Source organism: Triplophysa rosa, linkage group LG6 (genome assembly GCF_024868665.1).
Source record: "Triplophysa rosa linkage group LG6, Trosa_1v2, whole genome shotgun sequence".
NCBI lineage: Eukaryota > Metazoa > Chordata > Actinopteri > Cypriniformes > Nemacheilidae > Triplophysa > Triplophysa rosa.
In genome coordinates this window covers 10,720,045-10,744,231 of record NC_079895.1, presented here as the reverse complement: position 1 = coordinate 10,744,231, position 24,187 = coordinate 10,720,045, and the positions used below count along the sequence as shown (strand labels likewise).

General features: G+C 38.9%; 2 protein-coding genes across 2 annotated transcripts; one reads left to right on the top strand and one right to left on the bottom strand.

The window, feature by feature from the left end:
- The first annotated feature begins 92 nt into the window (after positions 1 to 92).
- On the top strand, positions 93 to 5,198 carry tmem30c (transmembrane protein 30C). Its single transcript, XM_057336264.1, has 7 exons — positions 93 to 290; positions 1,032 to 1,148; positions 1,538 to 1,645; positions 1,799 to 1,892; positions 1,976 to 2,125; positions 2,240 to 2,452; positions 2,836 to 5,198. Exons 1-7 carry the CDS (start codon positions 93 to 95, stop codon positions 3,021 to 3,023), a joined length of 1,068 nt encoding a protein of 355 aa, XP_057192247.1. The 3' UTR covers positions 3,024 to 5,198.
- On the bottom strand, positions 3,945 to 22,888 carry dcbld2 (discoidin, CUB and LCCL domain containing 2). Its single transcript, XM_057336263.1, has 15 exons — positions 22,573 to 22,888; positions 20,134 to 20,358; positions 19,405 to 19,539; positions 14,235 to 14,286; positions 14,083 to 14,155; positions 11,061 to 11,194; positions 10,498 to 10,538; positions 10,068 to 10,283; positions 9,826 to 9,950; positions 9,354 to 9,501; positions 9,134 to 9,262; positions 8,892 to 8,985; positions 7,332 to 7,378; positions 7,129 to 7,242; positions 3,945 to 7,035 (listed from the first exon to the last, which is right to left on the bottom strand). The coding sequence occupies exons 1-15, from the start codon at positions 22,676 to 22,678 to the stop codon at positions 6,662 to 6,664; spliced, it is 2,013 nt and encodes a 670-aa protein (XP_057192246.1). The 5' UTR covers positions 22,679 to 22,888; the 3' UTR covers positions 3,945 to 6,661.
- Between the last annotated feature and the right edge of the window lie 1,299 nt (positions 22,889 to 24,187).

Genomic DNA, 24,187 nt, shown 5'->3' with positions numbered 1-24,187 from the left:
CTGCGGTGGAAGTAATAAAATAAGACCCACTGGTTGTTATTTCTGTTGTTTCTTAGCTGAATTTGTGTTGTTAGTATCTTAAAGTATCTGAAATGGGTAAGAAGCAGGCAGGTACTGGGCCGTTGTCGAGGCGTCCGGATAATTCGGCGTTTAAACAGCAGAGGTTACCAGCCTGGTCTCCGTCTCTCACAGCACAGACTGTCCTGCCAACGTTCTACATTCTGTCTCTGGTTTGTTTGTTACTGGGAATATGGCTTGTCATCACAGTTGAGAACACATACCAACTGAAGGTTAGACGTGCTCTTTGTCATAGATGTCTATGTGCAAGACATGTGAAGAAACAGATCAGGAGGTTGTTTGTCTGGGTATACGTTTTGTTTATGGAAACACATTTGAAAGATGCAACTCATCCATGCATTAAAATATGAATTCAGTCAAGAGTGTGTGAATAATGTAACTTCATGTGGTAGACAAGTTCATCCACTATTTTATAGTCTGCTTTCAATGTTTTTGGTATATATGTATATGTATATATATATACAGTATATATATATATATATATGTGTGTGTGTGTTATTAGGAGAGTGCCACACTCCAGACACACCTTTTAATTTCATCGTAGCGCTTCCCTCCATTTTATACAAACTTCAAGAAAATGTAACTACATCTATTAATCTATTAAGTTAGTCTGTTTTATCAAGTATTGTTGTTGTTATGTTCATTTTTGGTTTTCCAGATGCATTTTTCAAAAAAAAATGCCTACACTGTTTTTAGGCTATAGACACGCTGATAAGAATGTTCCCTTAAGCAATTGCATTAATAGTGGCATAAATATCCCCTGCTCATATTTTGTGGTTAAGTATTTGAAGACGATCTAAATAAAAAACAAAAATGTTGGTCTTTTAATCACGGGTATAAAAAGACATTACACGAAAGGAAAGTGTGTGACCTTGAACTCATGTCACTAATACAAGCACCACGGCATACTATAGAATGTACACCACATTTATGTTGGTCTTTCTGCTGTGCAGGTGGACTACACAAATTCTGGGTCGTGTGAGCGATGCTTTGAGTTACGGAAGAATGCCACCAATGCCAAAATCACCTGCGAGTGCTTAGTCAACTTCAATGTTCCTAAACTCATTCTGGTGTGTGAGACTGGGTCTAAATAATATTGTGGAATGTTATCTGGTTGGTAATGCCTTCCATTGTAAGTGAATTACATGATTTGTTGACATTAGCATTGTTTTAGCTGCTGTTAAGAGAGCTTGTTTTAAACTTAAAAGATTAATATTTATTTTTTATTTCTATTCAAGACTATATCTTTGACCTTAAGGGTCTTTTTAAATCCTGTGCCCCTTTCCCAGTGGGCTACAGTAGGCTACGTTCCTTGTTGCTTGTTGGTGAAGACCGATTCCATTTATAGACAAAATTCAGATGCCTGAAAGAGAAACCATGTGGTCCTCATAATTTGTCCTCAGCTTGTACCCTTTCAGCATGATGTAGTATATGTCAGACAGCGCGTTGTCTCCCTCAGGGTGATGTATTCTTTTACTACGGTCTGAGGAACTTTCATCAGAACCTGCGGAGGTACATGGACTCCCGTGACGATGCACAGATGGTGGGGAGGAGAAAAAACCTGAAGGTGCTCGACGTCTCTTTCACTCTCCTTCTGTTTTCACGCTCGCTCTCCCTCCCACTCGCTGATTAAAATAACGCCTGTCTATTTGATCTCTCACTATGCTTCACATTAGTAGCGCCTTTATCGCATTCAGGATGTCGCAACTTTTTCCCACAGACACCGAGTTCATATTGCGCCCCCCCGTTCGATTACGATGCGAGCGGAGTGCCCATTGCCCCCTGTGGCGCTGTGGCCAACAGCATGTTTAATGGTGAGATGCATCTGCTGGCATTATGCTGATAAGCTGTTTCACTTGCTGTTTGTGTTTGTTTATTCATTTTTTCACTCTCTTAGACTCATTTATCGTGATGTATCATCCAACTAACGCACGATCAGCGCTGGTTCCACTCTACAGGAAGGGCATCGCGTGGTACACAGACAAAAACGTGAAATTCCGTAATCCCCCAACCAACGACACATTTTCACTTCAACAGGCCTTTGAAGGTGCACGCGATCAAATCATGCGCATCAGTATGCGTCTCTGTCACTGCTCTCTCTCTCTCTCTCTCTCTCTCTCTCTCTCTCTCTCTCACTCTCTCACTCTCTCATTGTTCTCAGGCACGACTCAACCGTTATATTGGCAGCGTCCCGTCTATGACCTGGACCGGAGTGACCCCCTGAATAATGGCTTCATAAATGATGACCTGATTATTTGGATGAGAGAGGCAGCCTTCCCTAATTTCAAAAAGCTTTATGGGATTCTCAGTCGTGTTCAGGGGCTGTTCACCGAAGGCCTGCCTGCTGGCAACTACAGCATCTCCATCAATTACAGTATCCTTTACCTGAGGATGGAAGCATTGAAGGCTTTGGTGATGAAACTTTTATAGAGATCTAAACTCGCACGGTCATTTAATAAATGACTACATAATAATACAGTTTGTTTCTGCATCACTGGTGTTACCACAATATTGTGCGGTCCCTTAAAATGATTTAAAATAATATTTGAAATAGGATTGTATACAGGTACTTGTAGAAATCTGCATATGATTAACTTTCAATTGTGTATTTTAACCAACACACACATACGCATTTCATAAAAGACAAATTTACACCGCTGAGTAAATTTCCTTGTGTCCTCAGATGATGTAATATACTATTCATTTAATTTCAAGATTATTTCTAGAAACCCATTTAGACTTTAACAGTAACTCCAGATTATCCTGTTGAGTACTTCAGAGGTCGGAAGGAGGTGGTGATCTCTACAGTGTCCTGGTTTGGGGGACAGAATCACTTCTTGCCCATAGCATACCTGGTGACCAGTGGACTGATCCTAGTGACATCTATTGTACTCACATCAGTGTATGTTAAAGTGGGCAAAAAAGGCAAGAACATGGAAGAATAAATGACAAAAAAGTGGCTGAAGTAAAGAAAAGACTATCTGAGATGTTGATTTTAGATGTTGGCTGTAGTCTCATCCATAGAATTAAATACAATAGGGAGCAGGTATTTTATTTTAATATTTACATATAAGCCTTAAACCATTATGTTCGGATAACCTCTAATTGTGTGCAAAATATGACCTAATCATATGATGAAATACTTCTACATTTGCAATAGAGGACACTATGAAAAACATAAAATGTACCCAAACTAGATTCTACTTTCTGCCAGCAGGGGGCATCTGTGACTATAACAATGCGTTTACTTTTACAGTATACAAGGCAATATCACGTTGAATTTAAATGTTGTTTGAAAATGTATTAGTTTACATACCTGGGTCATGTACTTTGCATTTTTAACACTCCAAATAGTTTACAAAGCAAATATTTTGGTCAGTATGACAGGGTGTCTACAACGCTTGTCTCATTTCACGTGCACATACTCTCTGGAAATCTGTTGTGCCTTCGCAACAAAACTTGAGTAAATTTATCAGTCTCATTTTTATAACTTGTGTGATGATGAATGCAGTTATTGTGACCCTTTATTAATTGAGAGGCTACATGAAATATTTATGTTTTGTACTATGTTTTGTAGTGTCACTGTATCATTTCTATGAACTGAAAAAACCTGATTAAAATGAGAAAAAGTATTTAACTAACATACATAACACTCTAGGTTTATATGTACATTTTATATTGATTTAAAAAAAGGTTGCGTGAACTATCCAAAGATATTGTGATGTTCAACTGTAGTGACATGCTTTGCATTGAAACGTTCTCAGGAAATGCATGTATATATATTGACGTGATCAAGTATAATTACACTTCCACATAAGTCACATGGTCAGAATGTTCATTCAAAATTCAACATTTGTTTGTTCACTTTTGTAATTACATTTTATTTTCTAATAAAACTTCAATTCAATGTTTCATTTTTCTATACAATCTACAGTACCAGTCATCCTTTAGAGACAGATGTACAGTGACAGGAAGATACACACACAGGCTTGTGGATACAGTGCACAGAAATACATTACACACATAATTGATTAGCAAACATGCACATACATCAAATCTGGTACACTTTATAACTCACAATGACACTCAAACATACAGAGCACACATCTATAGTGCCTGTGTACACACTAATAAGACACTATTGTGGATGTTATGAGTTTCAGAGTTGTAAGACAGTAAACGCAAGTACCGAAAGATCACTTGTGTGACACATCATGTGGAATTGTGGCAAACAGTGTACATTCTCAAATCTGACTTGGAACATGCAACATCTTGTGCAACATCCTCAACCTTACCGTGAGGCAACATTTGGTCTGATATTTGAATTAAAAGGAGAATATATTTGGATTGAACTATCCATAAGGTTGTTTGGTCTTCAAGTCAACAATCTTTTTAAAAACACAAGATATTAAAAGACCACTTGGCACGGAGTGAATCTTAACATAGGCAAGAATGTTGGCATACTATATTTTGCTCTTTGGCCTTTGACCACCAAAGGGTTACACTTGGCAAGGCTTCCATTAAGACAGTGTAACTATGGAAAGCAATGCGGGTTGATAGCTTTACCTCGACCTGTTAGTGGTTTGGAAGTATTCAATACAAGAGACATCAGCAGGAAAAAATGGATTATGTGGCAGAGGCTCTTTGACGTGCATGAATTGGAAACACTTGGCATGAATGTGTATGTGTAGAGAAATAGACAATGCAGCACCGTTATTTAGAAGGTTTCAATGCTGAATAAATATTTGTCAGTCCATCACACAGGTTTCATTATACAATACCCTAACCTATTTTGACTAAAGCACAAGAAAGTCTGTTCCAAAACCTAATGAGCTGTCTACCAAGAAATTGTTTTAAGACATTATAGGTGGGCTTAAGATGCAAGATTGTTTAAAAATATATATTTTGGCCAAAATTTAATGTAAATAATAACTCTGGCAAAAAAGTTAAATATATATTTAGGCTATTGTATATTACTGAATATGCACCCTCGGAAAGAATTGTGGTGAGCTTTGTGAAAAAAGCAATCCAATATGGAGGATGATGCTTGAGAAATGGGGACTACAGTATAGACAAATTCTATTTTATTTTCTATTAAGTATTGCCAAAATGTATCATTTGTTTGCTCTAATGGGGTATATGCACACGGAGTGATGACGTATGTCTGCTAAAATCTCAGCCAGCTGTGTTACATCCGGTGCATTTAGCGTCCATTGGAAAAATGACGTTTTTCACTCTGTCGTATCAAGACACAAATAGGATTACGGTCAACAACACGAGTCAAATGATCCAAACACTACGTCAATACAATACATACATCAACAACCAAAAAGGAGAAGCGCTTCAAGCTATCCATTTCAAGTTACAATCACAAATATGAAAAAAGCTAAATAAACTTTTGCACTTGAGGCATGATGAAAAAGGCATATAGCAATGTTTAGCCGTTGTGTTGTCGGTTTGCTGAAATTTGAAAGATTTCTCACAAAACACATCGTTTTCACTTGATGAAAAATGACCTCATCGCAATGATAGCGGAAGTGGCTTAGCTGGCTGAGATTTTAGCAGAAGTACGTCATCGCCCCATATGCATATACCCCATTTTGTGTTAAAGAATCGCTAGCTTAGCAACATGCTAACTTTAAACTATCAATTTTTCATAAAGGAGTCATATTTGTGTGGCACTGCTGCATTCTGTACAGCATTTCAAATGTTATTAAGGTCACATTTAAAGGGATAAACACCCAAAAATAAAATTGTTTCATTATCTTTTCATCTTTATATCATTCCAAACCTGACACAAAAGACGATATTTTGAAGAACGCTGGTAACCAAACAACATTGGCCCCCATTGTATGGACACAAAATCCAGTCATTTCTCAATATATATTCTTTTGTGTTCCACAGATTAAAGACTCATATACAGGTTTTGAATGACATGAGGGTGAATAAATAATACCAGCATTTATATTTTTAGATGAACTATCCCTTTAAATCAGGATGTGCCCTGAGAAGGCAGTTGCGTAAGTAGGCAGTTGACAGCAAGGTTTTGGAACAGACCTAAAAACACCAGCACTGTGCTACTTTGCGGCTTAGGTGGCATGATTACGTCAAAACACAATAAAAAGTGCAAAATGACCACAGTGTAACGGTCTTATCTGGTAAAGTGTGTTATTCTGTGTGTGGGAGTCTGTGTTGAAAATATCTGTCTAAGGGGAAGAATGTGCCTCACGATGAGCTGCTGAAACGTATTCATAACAGCTCTCAGAAAAATATACAGATTTGTAAGGACTCACAGTTTGATAGCAGAGTCACATATATGTACTCACACATCGCACACACATTTAGACACGGGAACACATAAAAACATCTACAAAACACAGTAGTGTAACAAGACCTCTGCTGTTCTCTCCTGACATTCCTGCGTGTTATTTCAGTGATAGGACTTGCACGGCATACGATTTGAGAAGGCTTCGAGTGGCATGCGTGCACAAACGCACATGTACTGATCGGCATTTGTTAAGGTAGTGTTCAGATGAGGGTTTCTAAAGGGGTTAACGGTCCATTCACCCCGTTCTGTGATTGGTCAGTTTGTTTTCTGACATGGTGCATTGTGGATATTCTGAGGCACCTGGTACATCTGTCCTTCTGTGGGTGTGGCTTGATCAGACGTGCTTTTAGGTGTGTCGTACGCTGAATTCGCTGATTGGCTGCTGTCTGTCCGAGCCAGTAGTCCGCTCCCTCTGAATGGCAGTGTGCCTCCTGATAGGTGGTTCGCTCTGTCAATCATGATTGGAGTAGCATATTCAACCCCAGATGCAGGGAGGGGCTCAGCGTAAGCATGGTAATGTTCTGGGGGAATAGGCGCATCATACTCTGGGTCATCACCATCCTCGGGTTTAAAGGTTGACCTTTGTCCCAGAGATGCCATGGTACCTCTGACAAGTGGATGGGCATATTCTACGCAGATGTGAAAGAGAAAAGCAGAACTTGAAATGTTTGTATTTGTCGAAAAACAGAAATATAATTCTAACTGTACAGGTATGTCTGTACCTGCAGGCTCCAGTCGTGGTCTCTGGTGGTCCACTTGTGCTGTTGAACTGTAACGTACACATTCATCTCCATCCAGCTTAGAAGGCAACAACTGTTTCATACTCTTCCACCATACTGTAACATGTGCACACAAAAATTATTGAATTATGTAGGTATAAATGCAATAAAGTAAACAATCACAGATTATGTCTGTACAGATGTACCTGTGCGCTCCCAGTGCGGAAGGTCATAAGTTGCCTCTGTGCTTTTTCTGTAGGTTTGAATACAAATTATGAACATATTAGCAGACGAAATATATAGAAGTGGTTTTGAGGTTCAAAGCTGCAATCCGTAATCTTTTTTGGTTAAAAAAACGTATTGTGCAAGTGTTCAACATTGTCTCCAAACTCATGATAATGATTTATAATAATTAATAAGATGTCGTGTAGAATTTTGTGGAAACAGTCGATTTGACATCATTTGGCCTTCGTAAAAATAACCTGGAATTGATCATTTTTTCATACAAAGATGGCAATTTAGAGGCAAAAGTTACAGAAAAGTTGCAGCTTTCATATGCACATTTAGACATATCAGTTTTTATTTGATTTCATTTACATTAATTCATTTAGTCCATGCCTTAATCCAACGCGGCTTATACACGAGAAAGCATTTAAAGAGAGTTCACCCAAAAATGAAAATTCTGTCATCATTTACTCACCCTCCAGTTGTTATAAAACTGTATAAACATCTTTTTTTCTGTTGAACACAAAAGAAGATATTTTGAAGAATGTGGGAAACTACACAGTTCTGGGTCACCATTAACTTCCATTGTAGTTTTTTCTCTAATATGGAAGTCTATAGTGCCCCAGATATGTTAAGTTAAACACATTCTTCCAAATATCTTTCTTTGTGTTCAGCAACACAACAAAATTTACACAGGTTTGTAACAACTTGAGGATGAGTAAATTATGACAGAAGTTTTCATTTTTGGGTGAACTATCCCTTTAACAAAGAGCCAATAATAAGGGTTCGAACTATTTCAACTAATGTGAAGCTCTATTATTAAAGGGGTGATATGACAGGGCTAAAACAATTTATTATCATTTGTTTTAGATGTAATGCAATGTGTATACATGATTTAAGGTTCAAAAACACTGTATTTTCCACATAGCGTGCATGTTTGTGTCTCCTCTTTGCCCCGACTCTCTGAAACACGCAGATTTTTTACAAAGCTCATCGCTCTGAAAAGCGAGGTGTGCTATGATTTGCCAGTTAACCAGTGCGCAGTGATTGGTGGAATACTGCAAGCATCTGAGGGAAATGTAACTCCTCTTACCATATTTGGAACATCTGGTTCCAAAGCAATTGTACTGACAGGTACGCCCACCTTACTTGCGTATACATTTGGGCGGTCTTAGTCAAATCATACCATGAACTGATGTAGATTTGTGGGGGTGTGGTTACACGAGGCGTTTCAGGCAGGTCTGGGTGAGCATTCGCTTTTAGATAGAATGTATCTTTTGTTCCGACACTTTAATTTTTGCAATTTTACGTGTCTAATACATGCATGGGCAACTTATAACACACCAAACGTATTCGCGCCATATGACCCCTTTAATATCATTTTGGTTAAAAAAAATGACAGCGAGTATTTTTATTTGGACATTGTGTAAAGAAACTGGACTCAAAATAACTTTTCTTAAAATGGCCTACTAACAAAACTGTAAATAGACGGTTAAGTAACCATTAACTCAAGAAAGGGAGGAGCCCTACATAATACTGACCTGTTCTTCCAAAGCCACGAGCACACTATTACCAAGACAGGGGTCATCAGGACAACCACCAGTACCGGCACCAACACTGCCACCAGAGCCACCTCTGAAACATTAACACAGTGCATTAATAACATTAATCTAGAGCTGCCTACATAGGTTGTTAGGACTCATTGTAAAGCTGGAACGGAAAGGCTGTTTCGAAAAGTATTCATTTTATAAGAATAAACTGTGATGTTGGAGAAAGTCCTCACCATCGTGAGAGTGAGGAGTCATGGTGGTATTTCGGACGTTGGGCGTCCGTGTCGTCCTCTCCTGAAGAGGGGGAACTGTGCTTCTCCCACGAGGCGGAGGAGGGGCTGGGTGGAATATTCTTGGCCTCGCTGAACAACAGAGTAACAACCAAACGTGTATAGATTGATTGATCAAATCAACATTATGGTATACTTGTGATTGATTTCTCATTAGTCTCACCCGCATGCGGTTGGCAGCCCAGCAGCTCCATTTTAAGGGCAATCCTCTGGTGCCACTGGGAGGGGCTAATCCTGATAAACCGCGCTTCGATTGGAGGAATAAAGTTGTTCCGCACTTCCTGCAAATAGTTGGTGTTGCCTTGGAAAATCTGTTTCAGAGACACAAGGACACATCACCTTGGTAACAAAGAGAATCTGGCCTCAGACCAAGGTCTGTCTCATTTACGACCAATCAATGCGCTTCTCGTTAAATTCCCTGACAATCGATGGACATTCATTATTAATGACCAGAGAGTGCACTTTAATTTCAGGGTCCTTAAACCTCAGGATTGCAAAACCTTTTTTTTGTTGGAAACAGACAAACAATGATGTCATTCTGCAGCAGTTTCTATACCACCATCTGACCTCAACCCCCACACACGCGCACAAGAGCAGAATGGACCACAAAACAAGGTAATATGATGCGAACATACCTTGTTTTTGTCCGATCCCACTTCCTGACAGCCATTCCACTGCTGTCCATCATGACTATATAACACCTCGTAGGCCGAAACGAAAAACTGATATTCTGAGAGGGTGGAGCCAGTGGTAGTAATACCTGAGAAAACAGAGTAATTAAGATTAAGATACACGCACGCACGCACACAAACACACACACACACACACACACACACACGTGCACACAAACACATACCCTGATTAACACAATCAGTACCTGTTATTCTTTTTTCCTTCTTTAGGTCCACTTGAATCCATTCTTTTATATCACTGTTGGCTGCTGCCCAAGGACGTCCCCGAGTTTTAAGACGGGCCCCTGTTGGGCCCCAGATGGTGGGTTCCTTTCCATGACCATCCCATTCCCACACTGAGGAGGCTGTGATCTGAGAGCCACTGACCACCCCCGACTCTAATCCCAAAGTACCATAGCAACCTTATAAAATAAAGTTTCTGTTAATAAAGCATGAAAATCTACAAAATTTCTGCGACAGAAATAGACAATATCTTGCATTTATAATATTGTCACTCTTAATAATTATGGAAATAGTGCTCATAAGGAATTATTCTGAGCTTTCTAAAAGGTACTGCACTACCATCAAATACTGTACATTGACTTTATTGACTGAATTTACTGCTGATTTACTCACCGCTCGTCTTGAAGGTAAAAAGGCTGGGGGAGAGATTTCCACTGTAAGAGGGAGAAAGACTCAAAATATCAATCTATCGATCAATCCATCAAATAATGTACAGACATAACAAAATAATCAACCCAAAAAAAGTGCTGCACTTTTGGCACCTGTGCTTGTACGCTAAAGATAAAGAGTTTTAACTAAGCTAAAATTTGAGGCTTTGTATCTGCGCAAATGCAATTTGCTGTGACAGGTCCTTCTGTACAGCCAATGAAAAACCAAACATGCGTTTCAAGTTTTCTGTGGCTGTATGTAAGAAATGATGTATAACAACATTGTTTCTGTATAACTTTTTTTAGATGAAAGTAAGAACACTATGCTAATAAATGCATGACCAATTTTATATGCAAATATTATCATCACTTACAATTTGAATGATAAATTTGAGGCTGAATTTTAAGACAAAAAAGTCTCTTCATAAGTAGTTTGGAGTTGACTTGAATGTGCAGAAGTGCACTATAATCAAATGAAATAACTTTTCCCATGAAGAAAGGAATCAAGAATGCAAATGGGTTACTCACGGCACAGATGTCACATTGTTAGCCAGTGAGCTTTCGTAGTGTGGAATGCCTTTACTGCTGACTACACTGATCTGCCCCCCCAGAGTGTTGGTGACCACACCCGCATGAATTCCGGCCAGGCAAAGTGGAGAAGACTGCGAGAAAGAGAGATAGGATGAGACAGCTGACTCACTTACATAAAACCCACAAGCTGTGACATAGCATGATGAGGTCACATCCTGGAAGGAATATCGCAGGGGTATCATTTTTACCACTTTGATAAAGAATGCTTCATGATTCATGAGTGGAACTTCCGACCTTAGTTACACAAATACAAATAAACAGTTTTCAAAATTGTAAAACTGACAAATAGTTTTGTTCGGTTCTGTGATAAATACTTAGTGAATCTAATAAAAATGTGTTTGTTTACAGTTTTAGGAAGTCAGTTTAGTTGTAGAATGCAGCTTTTAGAGACACAATAACATTTGTGTAAAAACAATAAACAACCATTTCTATTAAAGAATTAAAGAGGAAGCACATTGGTATTTGTTCATAATAAAGTTACAATTATTTAAGTCAAACTGATGCATTTTTAACTTTTAGAAGTATATTGATAACCAAACAACATTGGCCCCCATTAACTTCCATTGACACATTTTACAAAATATCTTCTTTGTGTTCCACATAAAAAAGGGTCATGTACAGGTTTTCAACGTCATGAGAATGAATAAATAATGACAGAATGTTTATTTTTGGATGAACTATCCATCGACTCCAAGCGTTTTGAGCTTAGTGTGAACATGAGCACAGCCACTTGCAACTTGGCATTAAAGTAAAAGTTAAACTGTTAGCTTAAAAAAGGCAGTTCTGATATACACACACGGTGGGGACTCCAGACCTAAGCGAGACCACAAACACTAGGCAAACTCTCAACACCCACACAAAAACACCGCAAACATACACCACTTCCTCTGGGCAAAATAAAACACCACTCTGACCACAAACAATCCTGAACACACACCAGATACACACGTCGACACATTTGTAAGGAGTCATAAAGTCCCCACACTAATTCTAAGGGTGTATCTGAGCTGAGAAAAAGACTTAAAGCTGTTGTCAGCTGGACTTCATTAGAAAACCATTCAGCCAAACGTGATCTAACATCTCCCCGAGAAACACGCCATCACGCACACATAAATACGCGTACATCCATACAGTCAAGACACTCAAATCAACACGCCCCTACGAGACCACAAGCTCTAAAACGGACAAACAGAATCATTTACAATGACTCAACTTCAGAAGAACGTCTTCGTATTCGTACACCCTAAAAATCATGTTGGAGACTGAAGCGTGATCTCAAAACAACTGCCTATTGTGTTCACACTGACAAAATCATTGTGAATCATGCAAACAGTTTAAAACATGCAGGAAGTACTGAACTGTGATGAGGTCATCAGCAATGACCTAAAGTGTATAGACAAGACAGTGTACGGTCATGGCTCTTAAAGGAGCAGTTACAGTAAGTGTTAAAGGGATACCTTCACCCAAAAACGAAAATTCTGTCATCATTTACTCACCTTCAAATCTGTATATTTCTTTGTTTTGATGAACACCGAGAAAGATATTTGGAAGAATGCTTATAACCAGACAGATTTTGCCCCCCATTGACTACCACAGTAGGAAAAATGACTTTATAAATGTTTTTGTTCCGTTGAACACAAAATAAGATATTTTGAAGAATGTAGTAGGACAGTAAACAGTTCTGGGGCACTTTTGACTGCCATTGTATTTTTTCCTACTATGGTAGTCAATGGGGGGCAAAATCTGTCTGGTTATAAGCATTCTTCCAAATATCTTTCTCTGTGTTCATCAGAACAAAGATTTGGAACAACTCGAAGGCGAGTAAATGATGACAGATTTTCATTTTTGGGTGAAGTATCCCTGTCTGTCGTATGGTTTTGGATACCACCTACAAGAATTTGAATACAAAAAACGTGCCTCAATTTGCTCAACCGAATTAAAACGTTATAGAACGTTTATAAAATGTTATTAAAACATTTATCAGAAAGGGACCTGGAAAGGATAACATTAATGCTTGGCTAACACATCAAAAGTGTGCAGACTTGCTGTAAATACTGTGCAAAATTAGCAATAGACTTACCTTCAAACTGTTTGTGCTACCTGAGGGGGGCTGCACGATCATTTATACCACCAAATCCTATTGAAATCAAGCTGGCTGCGATATGCAATGTGTCAAAAAAAATGTTAATGCGTAGCTTGTCCGTGAAGCACGGCTCTGGGATCAGTATGAAATGCTGCTCGATCTAAAAGCAGTGCGAGTTTGAGTCGCTTATAATGTGCATTTGAAAAAGCAATACCCGTCACACATGATCATTATAAATATACTTTATTATCATAAAAATACCTGATGAGGCTTGAGTAACAGTGATAAAAAGATGTCCATAGGCATTTCCTAGATTCTAGAACGTGTTATGGTCTTCTTCTGCAGTGCGCATTTGGAGTTTCTGCACGAGAGCGCCCTCTGGCTTTCGGATGCAGCAGTATTTTCCCGTACTTCACTCAAAAGCTGTGCATAAATCACGTGATATTTATCGTCGGTTTATCGCGACAGCCCTATAACAGTGTTGTGTTGCATTTGGCGCATTTTGGAACGTTTTGCGTGTGAGTTGAGTGTTTCAGGCCTGATGGACGTAACTCACTTAAACGTAAGTGCCTTCAATACGAGCTTTACATTTCTGCTTTTAAACCCCCCTGCGTGTTTGCAAGCCCGGCTTCCGTCGTAAGTGCATTAGTGTAAATTAGTTTGCCGTCAAAAGAGCTTAAAACATTTTAAGGTAGTTTATGCATCACTCGTATCACCAAACGGAAGTGCGAATAAAGTGACTCGAGGTGGTTAAGTGGTGTAAGAAAAGGGAAGAGAATCAAAGAGCTTCTCTAGGAGTCCAACAATCCTGTCAGACACAAAGACAGACAGAGAAAACTTGTTAATTTAACACCCACACAATAGTCCCATACTTACGTCTCTGTATCCGTGTGGAATGGTTCCCGAAACCTCTCCGAAATCAGTCAGGCATCCCGCAGGACAGAATTTACTGCGAAGGCAGGACAGGACAATGAGACGCACTGAAAAACATGCACACGCATCCCAAAAAAAACTGTGTGAGAGGATACCTGAACTCTGCTTCAGTGAAGTGCTCTCCTTTCTCCAGGCAGGTAATGAGATCTGGAGGGAATGAGAAAACAGAGACGCTGTCTTTCCGTGTCTTTAAACCCTCTCAAAACGGGTTTACCTCTGACAGATAAAGCAGCGTACCAGATGGTTGCCATGGTGACGCTATTGATTAATGTCATCAGTCTGAGACCACTACTGGAAACGCTTCCTTTTTGCATTTTTTCTATTTCACAGTTTTCATTAAAACCTACATTATCCACATATAAGTAACTGCAAAACTGAAATGAATTTCAGAATTTGCTAGTATGTACTTTGTCACTCTTTTTGACAAGCATGCACTTGCGTTGGCAAGGTCAATGTCACAAATTTGCATACATATAAGAAGTTTCCTTCTCATTTTATAAATCCAATAACATTGTTTATACAGATTTAAATCAGATTTTAATCCCAGATTTGCAATGAGGTGAAAAACGTGTGTATGTGTGTGCGAGTTGTGCGCACATTAGGCATTCAGTGAGTGACTCGTGGTGTATTGTATTTCATATTTGTGGATAAAAGCCTCCATATGTATGAACCGATCAATAGCAACTAGATGTTCATCTGGTAGATTTTCTGAAGAAAATGTAAGTGGTAGGCTACTAGCTCTCAGTGGCACTAAACTCATTGTGAAAATGCTAGGCTGTACTGGGTGGTTACCAGGGTACTGTTGAGATGATCTGTGGGGATGCATAATATATACATAAAAAATTGAGAGACCATTCCAAAATTTCATTTAACCAGCTTCGAAGAGTTTGGTTCCAAAATGAGATAACTCCGTTTTCAGAATTTTTCAAAAATCACGTTTTTTATTGTGCATTCCAATTGATATCAATCAAACTGCAGTTGGTTTGTTTTGATTTAAGCCATAATAACTCATACTCAATACAGCTAACTAACACAATAAACAAGATAACATAATGAAAAACATGAATTTAAAAACGGAGTTATCTCATTTTGGAACCAAACTCTTCATTTTCTAGATGTATTGTGTGCATTCCAGTCCAGTCAGTGTTTGTTGAATTTCCACAAATCAAACTTTAGGAGTGACACAAAGTCATCCAACAGCAATGTTGACAAGACTGACAGCACGACGAGACACATGAAAATTGTGAGGTTATCACATAAAAAATACGTTAATGAACTTTTCATATACATATTTTCTGTTATTTTGCCCTGTTTCTCTCCAGTTTTTATTTTCTGCAAATAAATGTAAATACAAACAATATTTTTATTTGAAATTTGGTAGAAATATTGTTCACAGAATGAAGCAAAAAATATTAATTTAACCAAACACATACCTATAAATAGTAAATTCAGAAAAACTGAAAATAATTCTTACTCTGAGCAATAATAATATGATTCTAGCCACAACAAACACCACTAACCCTTCTAGTTTACGTCACTGTACTGTATGTGTGTGTGTGTGTGTGTGTGTGTGTGTGTGTGTGTGTGTGTGTGTGTGTGCATCTCAGGTCAAAGGTATTTTGTGGTGTTATTCTACCCATTACTCATACCCACAGCATGGATTCATCTGTCTCTTTCCTGAATCATGAGAAATATGATCTCTACTTCTCTGACATGCACACATTCTCTCTCTCTCGCTCTCTCTCTCTGTCTGACTCTCTGCTGGGGTAAACAGGTGTAGCTCCCACATGGCACTGTGAACCCCTGACCTCAGACAGCCACAGAGGTCAAAGGGCAAATGTCATTGCTTACAGACATCAAACACAGAAGTTCACAGCTGTGAATCCAAAGATTTGTAGTACCATGCAGTACAAAGGTGCTTTTTAAGTGCTGAGTCAACTCATATAAGCATGTTTGGTGACTATGCACCGATGCAAGCGATAAAACAAACGGTGATGGCAAAAATATAGACTAAAGGGCCATTCGCGCTATGTAAGATAACTATAACCATAAAGATGGACATTTAAAAATCGTTCTAAATTGTAATAAGAACAATAAAAATACATAGATTATCGTTGGGATCGCTTTCAGAGCATTTTTTTTCAGCTCATGAATGATAAAACATACTGCCAAACAGTCTCTGGCAGATATTCCTTAATAATGTTTGGTTATCGCAGGTTTTATGTCCGAATTAAAGGCGGTAGTGGTAGTAAGTGGTGTTTTTATGGTGGGACATAACACTAATTTATATAAAACTTTTTTATTACAATCCTGAGCAAGCTGGCAAGATACACACTTTGCATCCCAGCCACGAGCGCACCTTCAGAGACAGCATCCATCTAGCCTTTGCAGTCAGATTTTGGCATTGCAAAAGACGTTTGCGATTGAAAATTTAAAGCAACAACAGCAGGTTGTCTACATTCCTTTTTGTGATGGTAACACCCGTGAGCACGCAAGCTTAAGATATAATATAATGTAAACGTTTGTTAATGTGGTCACAAATATAGTAATGGTTTACCGTTATAGTTATTGTTATAGTGTAACAGGGCCTTAATGTAGTAGGTTCCTGAATTTACAATTACACATGACCTGAGCCATATCTAGGGACCAGAATACGATACAGATTTGGAGGCTGGGCTCTATTGATTTGAACAAGCTAGCCAAGCAACGACAAAATATCCTAGCAATGCCCACCCTTAAAGGGACAGTTCACCCAAAAATGAAAGTGAATGTCTTTGTTTGGTTGAATGCAAAGAAAGATATTTGGAAGAATGTTAGCAAACGAGATTTCTGGGGCACCATTGACTACCATAGTAGAAAGAATTATTGTATTTTTTTTGTTCTGTTGAACTGAACACAACCTAAAATATTTTGAAGAATTTAGGAAAACAAACAGTTCTGGAGCACCTTTGACAACCATTTTAATGGTAGTCAAAGGTGGCCCAGAAATCTCGGTTTTCTAACATTCTTCAAAATATCTTTCTCTGTGTTCAACAGAACAAATAAATTAATACATTTAATTAATAACTTGAGGTTCAGTAATTCATGAGCAGTGTTTCCCATAGGATTTTGACAGACTTGTGGCGCTGGTGACATCACGGGCTAATTAGCATATTTGTGACGTCATCACGTCGTGTTAGTGTTAGCACTTCTTTTGACAAGACAAAGTTGACAAAAGCGCTTTGTTAGTAAAAAATACACTCGCAGCGTTTGAATTATTTAGCGTCAGTCTATTTGAATTATAAACAGAGATCGTCTTTGCAATAACCAATCACATATTTAAAAACTACAATACTAATTTCTCGATAGAAATGCGATCAGAAGTTGTTGAAAGTGAAAATTAAACTTACATTTATACAAAACTATCCTCCAACGGGCGTTTCGGCCGCCATTTTATTTTTTCGAGCTTGAGTCTTCTTGACCAATCACGTTCCTCGCATGTTGTTATGCAGTGTTGGGTAAGTTACTCTGAAAAAGTAATTAATGACTAGTTACTAATTACATATTCAATATCCTACATCAACTTTGATTAGTTAAGTGATTGAAGGATAGACATGAAACGACTTATTTAATTCATTCAAATAAATAATATTAAACTATATAAAGTACTCTTATTAACTCACCAAAGTATTACAAATGTGAGAATTATACATTAAAGCAAGGATTTTAAAGTTAGACTTTGAATTTTGATGTCAATTCCACTATTGCACACACACATATTACACAAAGTATTTAGTTTAATTACATCAGAAGTAACTAATTAAATTACAGAAAAAATAAGAGTAATCCCTTACTTTACTTTTTCAAGGGGAAAGTAATTAAATTACAGTAACTAATTACTTAGTAACTAGTTACACCCAACACTGTTGTTATGGAAACGACAGGTCTCTGTCTTTGGTTAGCTGTGAAAAAGGTGTTTTTTTTAGCTGTGTTTTTTTCAGAAAAGTTGAACTTTTTTCAACCTCAAAAGACGCTCTGAGCTGCAGAAAAATACGCTGGCGTTTAAAAAAGCGCTCAGGACGTTTTTGAAAACACGGTTTACTCCATAGGATTATAATGTAAAACAGACGCTAGCAGCTTCAAAAAAGAAGTCAAGTCTGAACATGGCTGTATTTTACGACGGGGTGCCACCAGCAGTCACTTTAACCGCTGCTAAAATTCTGATTTACAAACGCAACATCATCGGACAAAATCACAATACAGTACATCTACATTAAAGAGCGGCTATATGCTGTTTGCCCTTTCTCGACAATGTGTTGCTGTATTACGAACGCTTCTTTGATTTTAAATGCAAGTGACAGTTAAATATGAGAGGCCGAGGGCTCGCGCACACACATGGAGCTCATCGGAAGAGAGAAGATGAGGATGCGCACATGGCCACGCTCCACTCACACCAAACAGGAAGAGAGAAGATGCGTAAGCGCTGTTTATCCACTAGTTGTTCGATCACAGATACTGTCATTAGCACGGATGGATAAAAAAAACGTGACACAAAATATACTTGGCCGGCCAGAAATATACCCGGGCGGACCGCCCAAGTAAATGCATTGTATGGGAAACGCTGATAAGAGAATTTTCATTTTTGGGTGAACTGTCCCTTTAACACCCTGACAGTGTGGCGTTGACATCTTGGTACGGTTTTACAAAACAAACATCTTTGACTTAATTTCTCATCAACTTTTCTCCACTACGGCTAAACATCTGCTAAATTAACTGCCCGTCATTCATAAAGACTTTGGACGCACCCTACACAATGAGACAGAGAGAATAACTCAACACTAACACCCCTAGTGTCAGAAGCATATTGTAGAAAAACCCTCTCTCTAATCAGTTTCACTCAATTTCATCTGAACAAACACACACAGCAGTTGTCATAGCTTCTCTTTTGTGTGTCCTGATATCCAAGTACACACATTTACACAATACACTGAGTAAATACTTTGCATGGCATTTCATCGATTGGGTCTGGCAAAACTTGAACCTGTGTCACCCAAATGAGCACCATGGCCCAATGTGCATGTGCAGAGTAATTGCACTAACTACCGCCTATAAGTCTGCATTGTAAAAACATGATAGTGTAACAGCAACCCTGAAACAGACATAGTGAACTCAACAAGTTTCTTACCAGCATACTGGGTTAGAATGACATAAATATTTAAGTCAGCAATGACAGGACATTCATGTGACATCACGCTGGCACATTTACACACTGAATGATGTGGTTACCTGTGTGCTGGCTGGTGCTGTAGGAGAGGAAGAGGCCACGCTCTCTGCTGTGGGGTCCACTCATGAACTGAACTGTGATCTGATGTCCCTCCGACACTAGAGCGTCTCTCCATTCTCTCTCTCCACAGAACTTCACTGCAAAGACATCAAGCATATTCATTTCCTGCTTTCTATCAGCCGTCTCCTCAGAAGTAGTAAAGAGTATAGAATACCAAGAGGCGAAACTCAACAGAACGTTCCATTGTAACACCAGCGCCCTGCGATTTCCGCCATTTTGGGGTGAAAGCGACTCTGCTTTGTTATAAAAACCATTAAAGCTGAAATTCAACCTGAATGATGATAATACATGATGACAAAACCGTTGGCTCGCTTGAAACCATGTCAGTTATAACGCATTTTCACCCCAAAATGGTCGCTGTTTCCCAAAAAGCACCAGAGTTTCGCCTCTTGGCATCTATACTCTTTGGAAGTAGTTGAATTCATTTTGTTGCTATCGCATGAATTCTAAAAGCCTTGCAAAGGGCTGCTGGTTCCTTACGCCTTTTTCCCAACCAAAAGGACTACGGATCATTTATGTTTTGCATAAGATGTTTCATTTGTAATATTGATGGTTGGTGGAGACTGAACTTTGAGCATGCTGAAAGCATCTCTCCGCGTCTCTAAATTCATTCCCTTTAGAGCACTATGACAATCTCTTTAGTCACAGAATTACTGTCAAGGTTTTCTCACCAATTTCTGATCGTCCAAGTCCGATGCCTTTATACAGTCGCAGGTAAGACACCTGACAGTTGTTTTTATTGATGTCAAGGTCTGCGATGTGCACACGGATCGTTTGTCCGGGGGACACGCTGATCTCCCACTCACACACGGAATTCGATGGATAGGACAGAGGGTAACCCAGAGACGCCAGGCTTCCACTACCCACACCCAGCACTGTGTGTCCACAGCCGTCCCCTGAAACACATCCATAAAACCTCAGTCACTCGGCATGGGTCGGTATAGCACTCACTCATGAATTAACCATTCCTTGCAAAAACAAATGTGGCATTACTATGATACAGTAACGGGATGGTACACAGAGATATCTCATGGTTCATGTACCGATACTGATGGTTTTCCAAGATATTTCAAAGCGAAGGCAGTACATGCCCCCAATAAACTTGGTAATAGTATAATATTTTTGAACACAGTTTTGTTGGTGTCATGGAAATGAATGTGATAAACAATGAGATGCAAAATTAAGGAAAATAAATTTCACCTTCATGAGGCCTTTTTGCAAATGACAAGGATTTAAGTGAAGTCAAAACCTAACAGACTTCTTTTTGGAAATGTTTCGCTTTAAAGTAGTGCTTGCTTGGCCTATCTAATGCAATGAGATTTATTCACGGCTCATATGTCTAAATACTTATAGGGGCTACTGTGTTTTCAAAGTTGAATCTTAAAGTGATGAAAATGAAAGATTCTGTCATCATTTACTCACACTCTTGTCATTTCAAACCTGCACGACTTTCTTCTGCAGATAGAAACATATTTTGAAGAATGTTGATAACCAAACAGCGGTGGCAGCCATGGCCTTCTATTGTACAGTATGTACACAAAACCAATGCAAGTGACTGGCTGCCATCGCTATTCGGTCAACAACATTTTTCAAAATATCTTCTTTATGTTCGGCGGAAGAAAGAAACTCATTCAGGTTTGACATGACAAGAGGGTGAGTAAATGATGACAGAATTTTCATTTTTGGGTGAACTATCCCTTTAACAGGGAGACCGAGAGAGAGGGAGCAGGAGCGAGAGAGATGAGATCGCATTGCTGAGCAGCTGCTTGCGCCGCCTGTCACGCATTTACACACCGAATGAATCTCTGCTTGCGCTGTTGTTACGTAATCTTGCTGGACAATATTCAGACCCCCGGAGTAAAAACAACAGCCCTATCCACACACATCTCTAGCCTCCAATGTTTCCTCAAGCTTTACTGCACTCCTACAAACTGTACACTTGCAAAGTTTCTTTATGCACTTTTATGCACAAAAAGTACAGAGCTCAGCTGTTTCTAATACAGTAACTACAGCGAGTATTGCTCAGGGTAGGTGTATATTTAAAGGTCATTTTTAATGTTTGACAGTTTTGAACTAGGTGTTTGAAACCACTGAATTTTAACGCATAACCTTACACATAACCAGGTATGATAATACGATAAGATGCTTTCACATCTGGCCCCTATTACCTTAGCAATGTATGACCTATGTTTTTTTATTTTACTCTGCTGTCTTTTTGAAAGACCATTTCTGCACGAGCCATGCCCACCCACATGTCAAATTACTGCAATCCCATTCACACAAGCAGCAAAAAAAAAAAATGCTGAATATCACTCACCATGCCTAGTATTTTATCAGGATGGTGTAACCCATTGAATAAAAATCTAAACTAAGTCAGTTCCTAAACTGTACGCTGAACCCTCAGGACTGCCCATACTGTGACTTGCTTTGATTAAATGCAAGAGCTTTAGTCACTGGTAACACTGGACAGACGCTGTCCTGACAGCACATCTCTCTACATATTTGGGAAAAGAGAGGGGGCTGCGGTAAGCCCATTTAAGGTGTTGCGTCATCACGTACTTCTGCTGCTCCAGCTGTAGCAATGAGCAACAATGTAACAATGTATTGATGTTTTTACCCAAAGGCAGGTATAGCGTACAACACTCAAGTGTCATTCCCTCAAAAATCAACCCTGGTTTATAATAGCAAAAGCGTATCCATATTTTGGCAGATTCATATAATTTGTAGTATCATAATTTTACTACAAATGTCGTTGTTAAACTGTGCATACATTAGTGAGACTAGATTTGTGATTACTACAGCTTTACTATTTACTATTCGTAAAGGGTAAACATTTTCGTAAGAGTCCCCCTGTAAAGAGTTTTGACTAAAGGTTGGGGTGGTTAAAATGTGCAAATAACAGCATAATGGCAATACAGGAGAGTACGAAAGTGACCTTGGCGGGGTTCGAACGTTCAACCCCTCCAGCTCATATCCGTATTACAACACCACCCCAGAGTTTGTTTGTTGTGAAACCGCAATTGCAGTCCCAACCCCAGAGTCGGCATGTTGGTTTTAAGGCAAGTTTTATCAAATAACCAAAACTTTAACCTCGGTGAAAGATCACGCACCTTTCTGCGCCCGCGAGCTTCTGGCACTGAGGAGGAGGATGAAGACGATCAGGATGAAGACCGCAGCCCCTCTGGTCCCTCTGCCCACCATTACCGACCCGTCCATCCCAGCAGCCTGCAGTCCGAATGCATAATGCAAAAGCGTTCCGATCCGGCTGCCCGTTAGCGTGTCACGATCCTGATACGCGCGCGTGTGTTTGTACTATCGGGATGGTTTTATTGACTCTTCCTGAACTCTTCAGCGGCTCACCGTTACAACAAACAGCGACTCTTCATCCCCCCGATCTGTTACACGACTTCCTTAACTTCCGCTCCACCCACCGCACAGCGGCCCCTAGATGGGAATTCAGTGGTATTCCATGCATTGTTGTGGATGAGGAATAGATTTGTTTTGGTTTTACCAAAGCATATTCTCACAACATTAACCACAATCTTATGAAATTATAAAATATTTTCTTATTAAAATATCTAATAAAAACTAAGTATTAATTCAATAATTTATGAATATATAAAAATCGTATGTTTTATACGTAGGCTACTTAAAAATATTTAAAATTGTTACAGGGATAAAATTTATATAAAAAGAATATTCATCTAAAGACATACGTAAAAAGTAGGCTATAGATACATAGATTCAAGTGGAAATCAAATTTTAGACATTGTCAAATGTCAAATATTGGTTGGTTTTAAAACTGGAGGTTTTTGTCATTGTCAGCGATATTTTAATAAAAAAACACATACTTTACTGTTAAAATTGTCAGTTAATTCACGATATTTCAGGAATTATTATATCAAACGCATTTTCTCATAAATGCATTTTCTCTCAAAATTGCATTAAAATGACATTCAAATGGATTTAAAAAGAGTGTTTGCTTGTGAGTTATGGAAATTATTTATTGATTTCCTTTTACGGAAATTATTTAATTTTTCCATTATTTCCATAAATACCTCACAGTCACAGTAACAAAATGTTTGTTAAAACCAATAACAAAAGGTGTATGCACTGTGCAAAGGAAAAATGTCGGATTTTTGTTCTCTGAAGCAAAGGAAGAGGAGCATTTTCTCGCATGCTTAGGCTACTCATTCTTTCTCTCTATAACTAATTACCCCCTTTATCTGTCCTTGAGATAGTTCTGTGGTAAATCAGAGTCCTTCAGCCAAGTCACTTATCTTCTATTTTATCAGCACTCTGCTCGTCTACATTCTCTCTCTCTGTGTGTGCGTGCGTGTGTGTGTGTGTATGTGTGCAGCCGAAATTATCAATTGTAACCCTAACACGCTATCTAGTGGTGTAAAACTGTTCTTCAATTTGTGAAATTACTGGATTAACACGACTGCCACACAGTGGAAATGTGCTGAATTTTTAATATGACATTTCGACATTTTCGACACACACGCACGCACGCACGCACACACACGCACACACACACACACGCATGTCTGGTTTACTATCCCCGTGGGCACGCACGCACGCACGCACACACACACACACACACACACACACACACACACACACACACACACACACGCACAGGCTTTGGTTGACTATCCCCGTGGGGACAGTCCATAGGCGTAATGTTTTTATACTGTACAAACTGTATATTCTATCCCCTAT

Excerpts from the sequence above, each read along its gene's own strand:
- tmem30c (XM_057336264.1), top strand. The coding sequence starts at position 93 with ATGGGTAAGAAGCAGGCAGGTACTGGGCCGTTGTCGAGGCGTCCGGAT. Across the intron at positions 1,646-1,798 it reads GGAGGAGAAAAAACCTGAAG|ACACCGAGTTCATATTGCGC; the intron begins GTGCTCGACGTC and ends TTTTTCCCACAG. Across the intron at positions 2,126-2,239 it reads ACTTCAACAGGCCTTTGAAG|GCACGACTCAACCGTTATAT; the intron begins GTGCACGCGATC and ends CATTGTTCTCAG.
- dcbld2 (XM_057336263.1), bottom strand. The coding sequence starts at position 22,678 with ATGGACGGGTCGGTAATGGTGGGCAGAGGGACCAGAGGGGCTGCGGTC. Across the intron at positions 10,539-11,060 it reads AACAATGTGACATCTGTGCC|TGGAAATCTCTCCCCCAGCC; the intron begins GTGAGTAACCCA and ends TCCCTCTTACAG. Across the intron at positions 7,379-8,891 it reads TCGTGGCTTTGGAAGAACAG|AAAAAGCACAGAGGCAACTT; the intron begins GTCAGTATTATG and ends TCAAACCTACAG.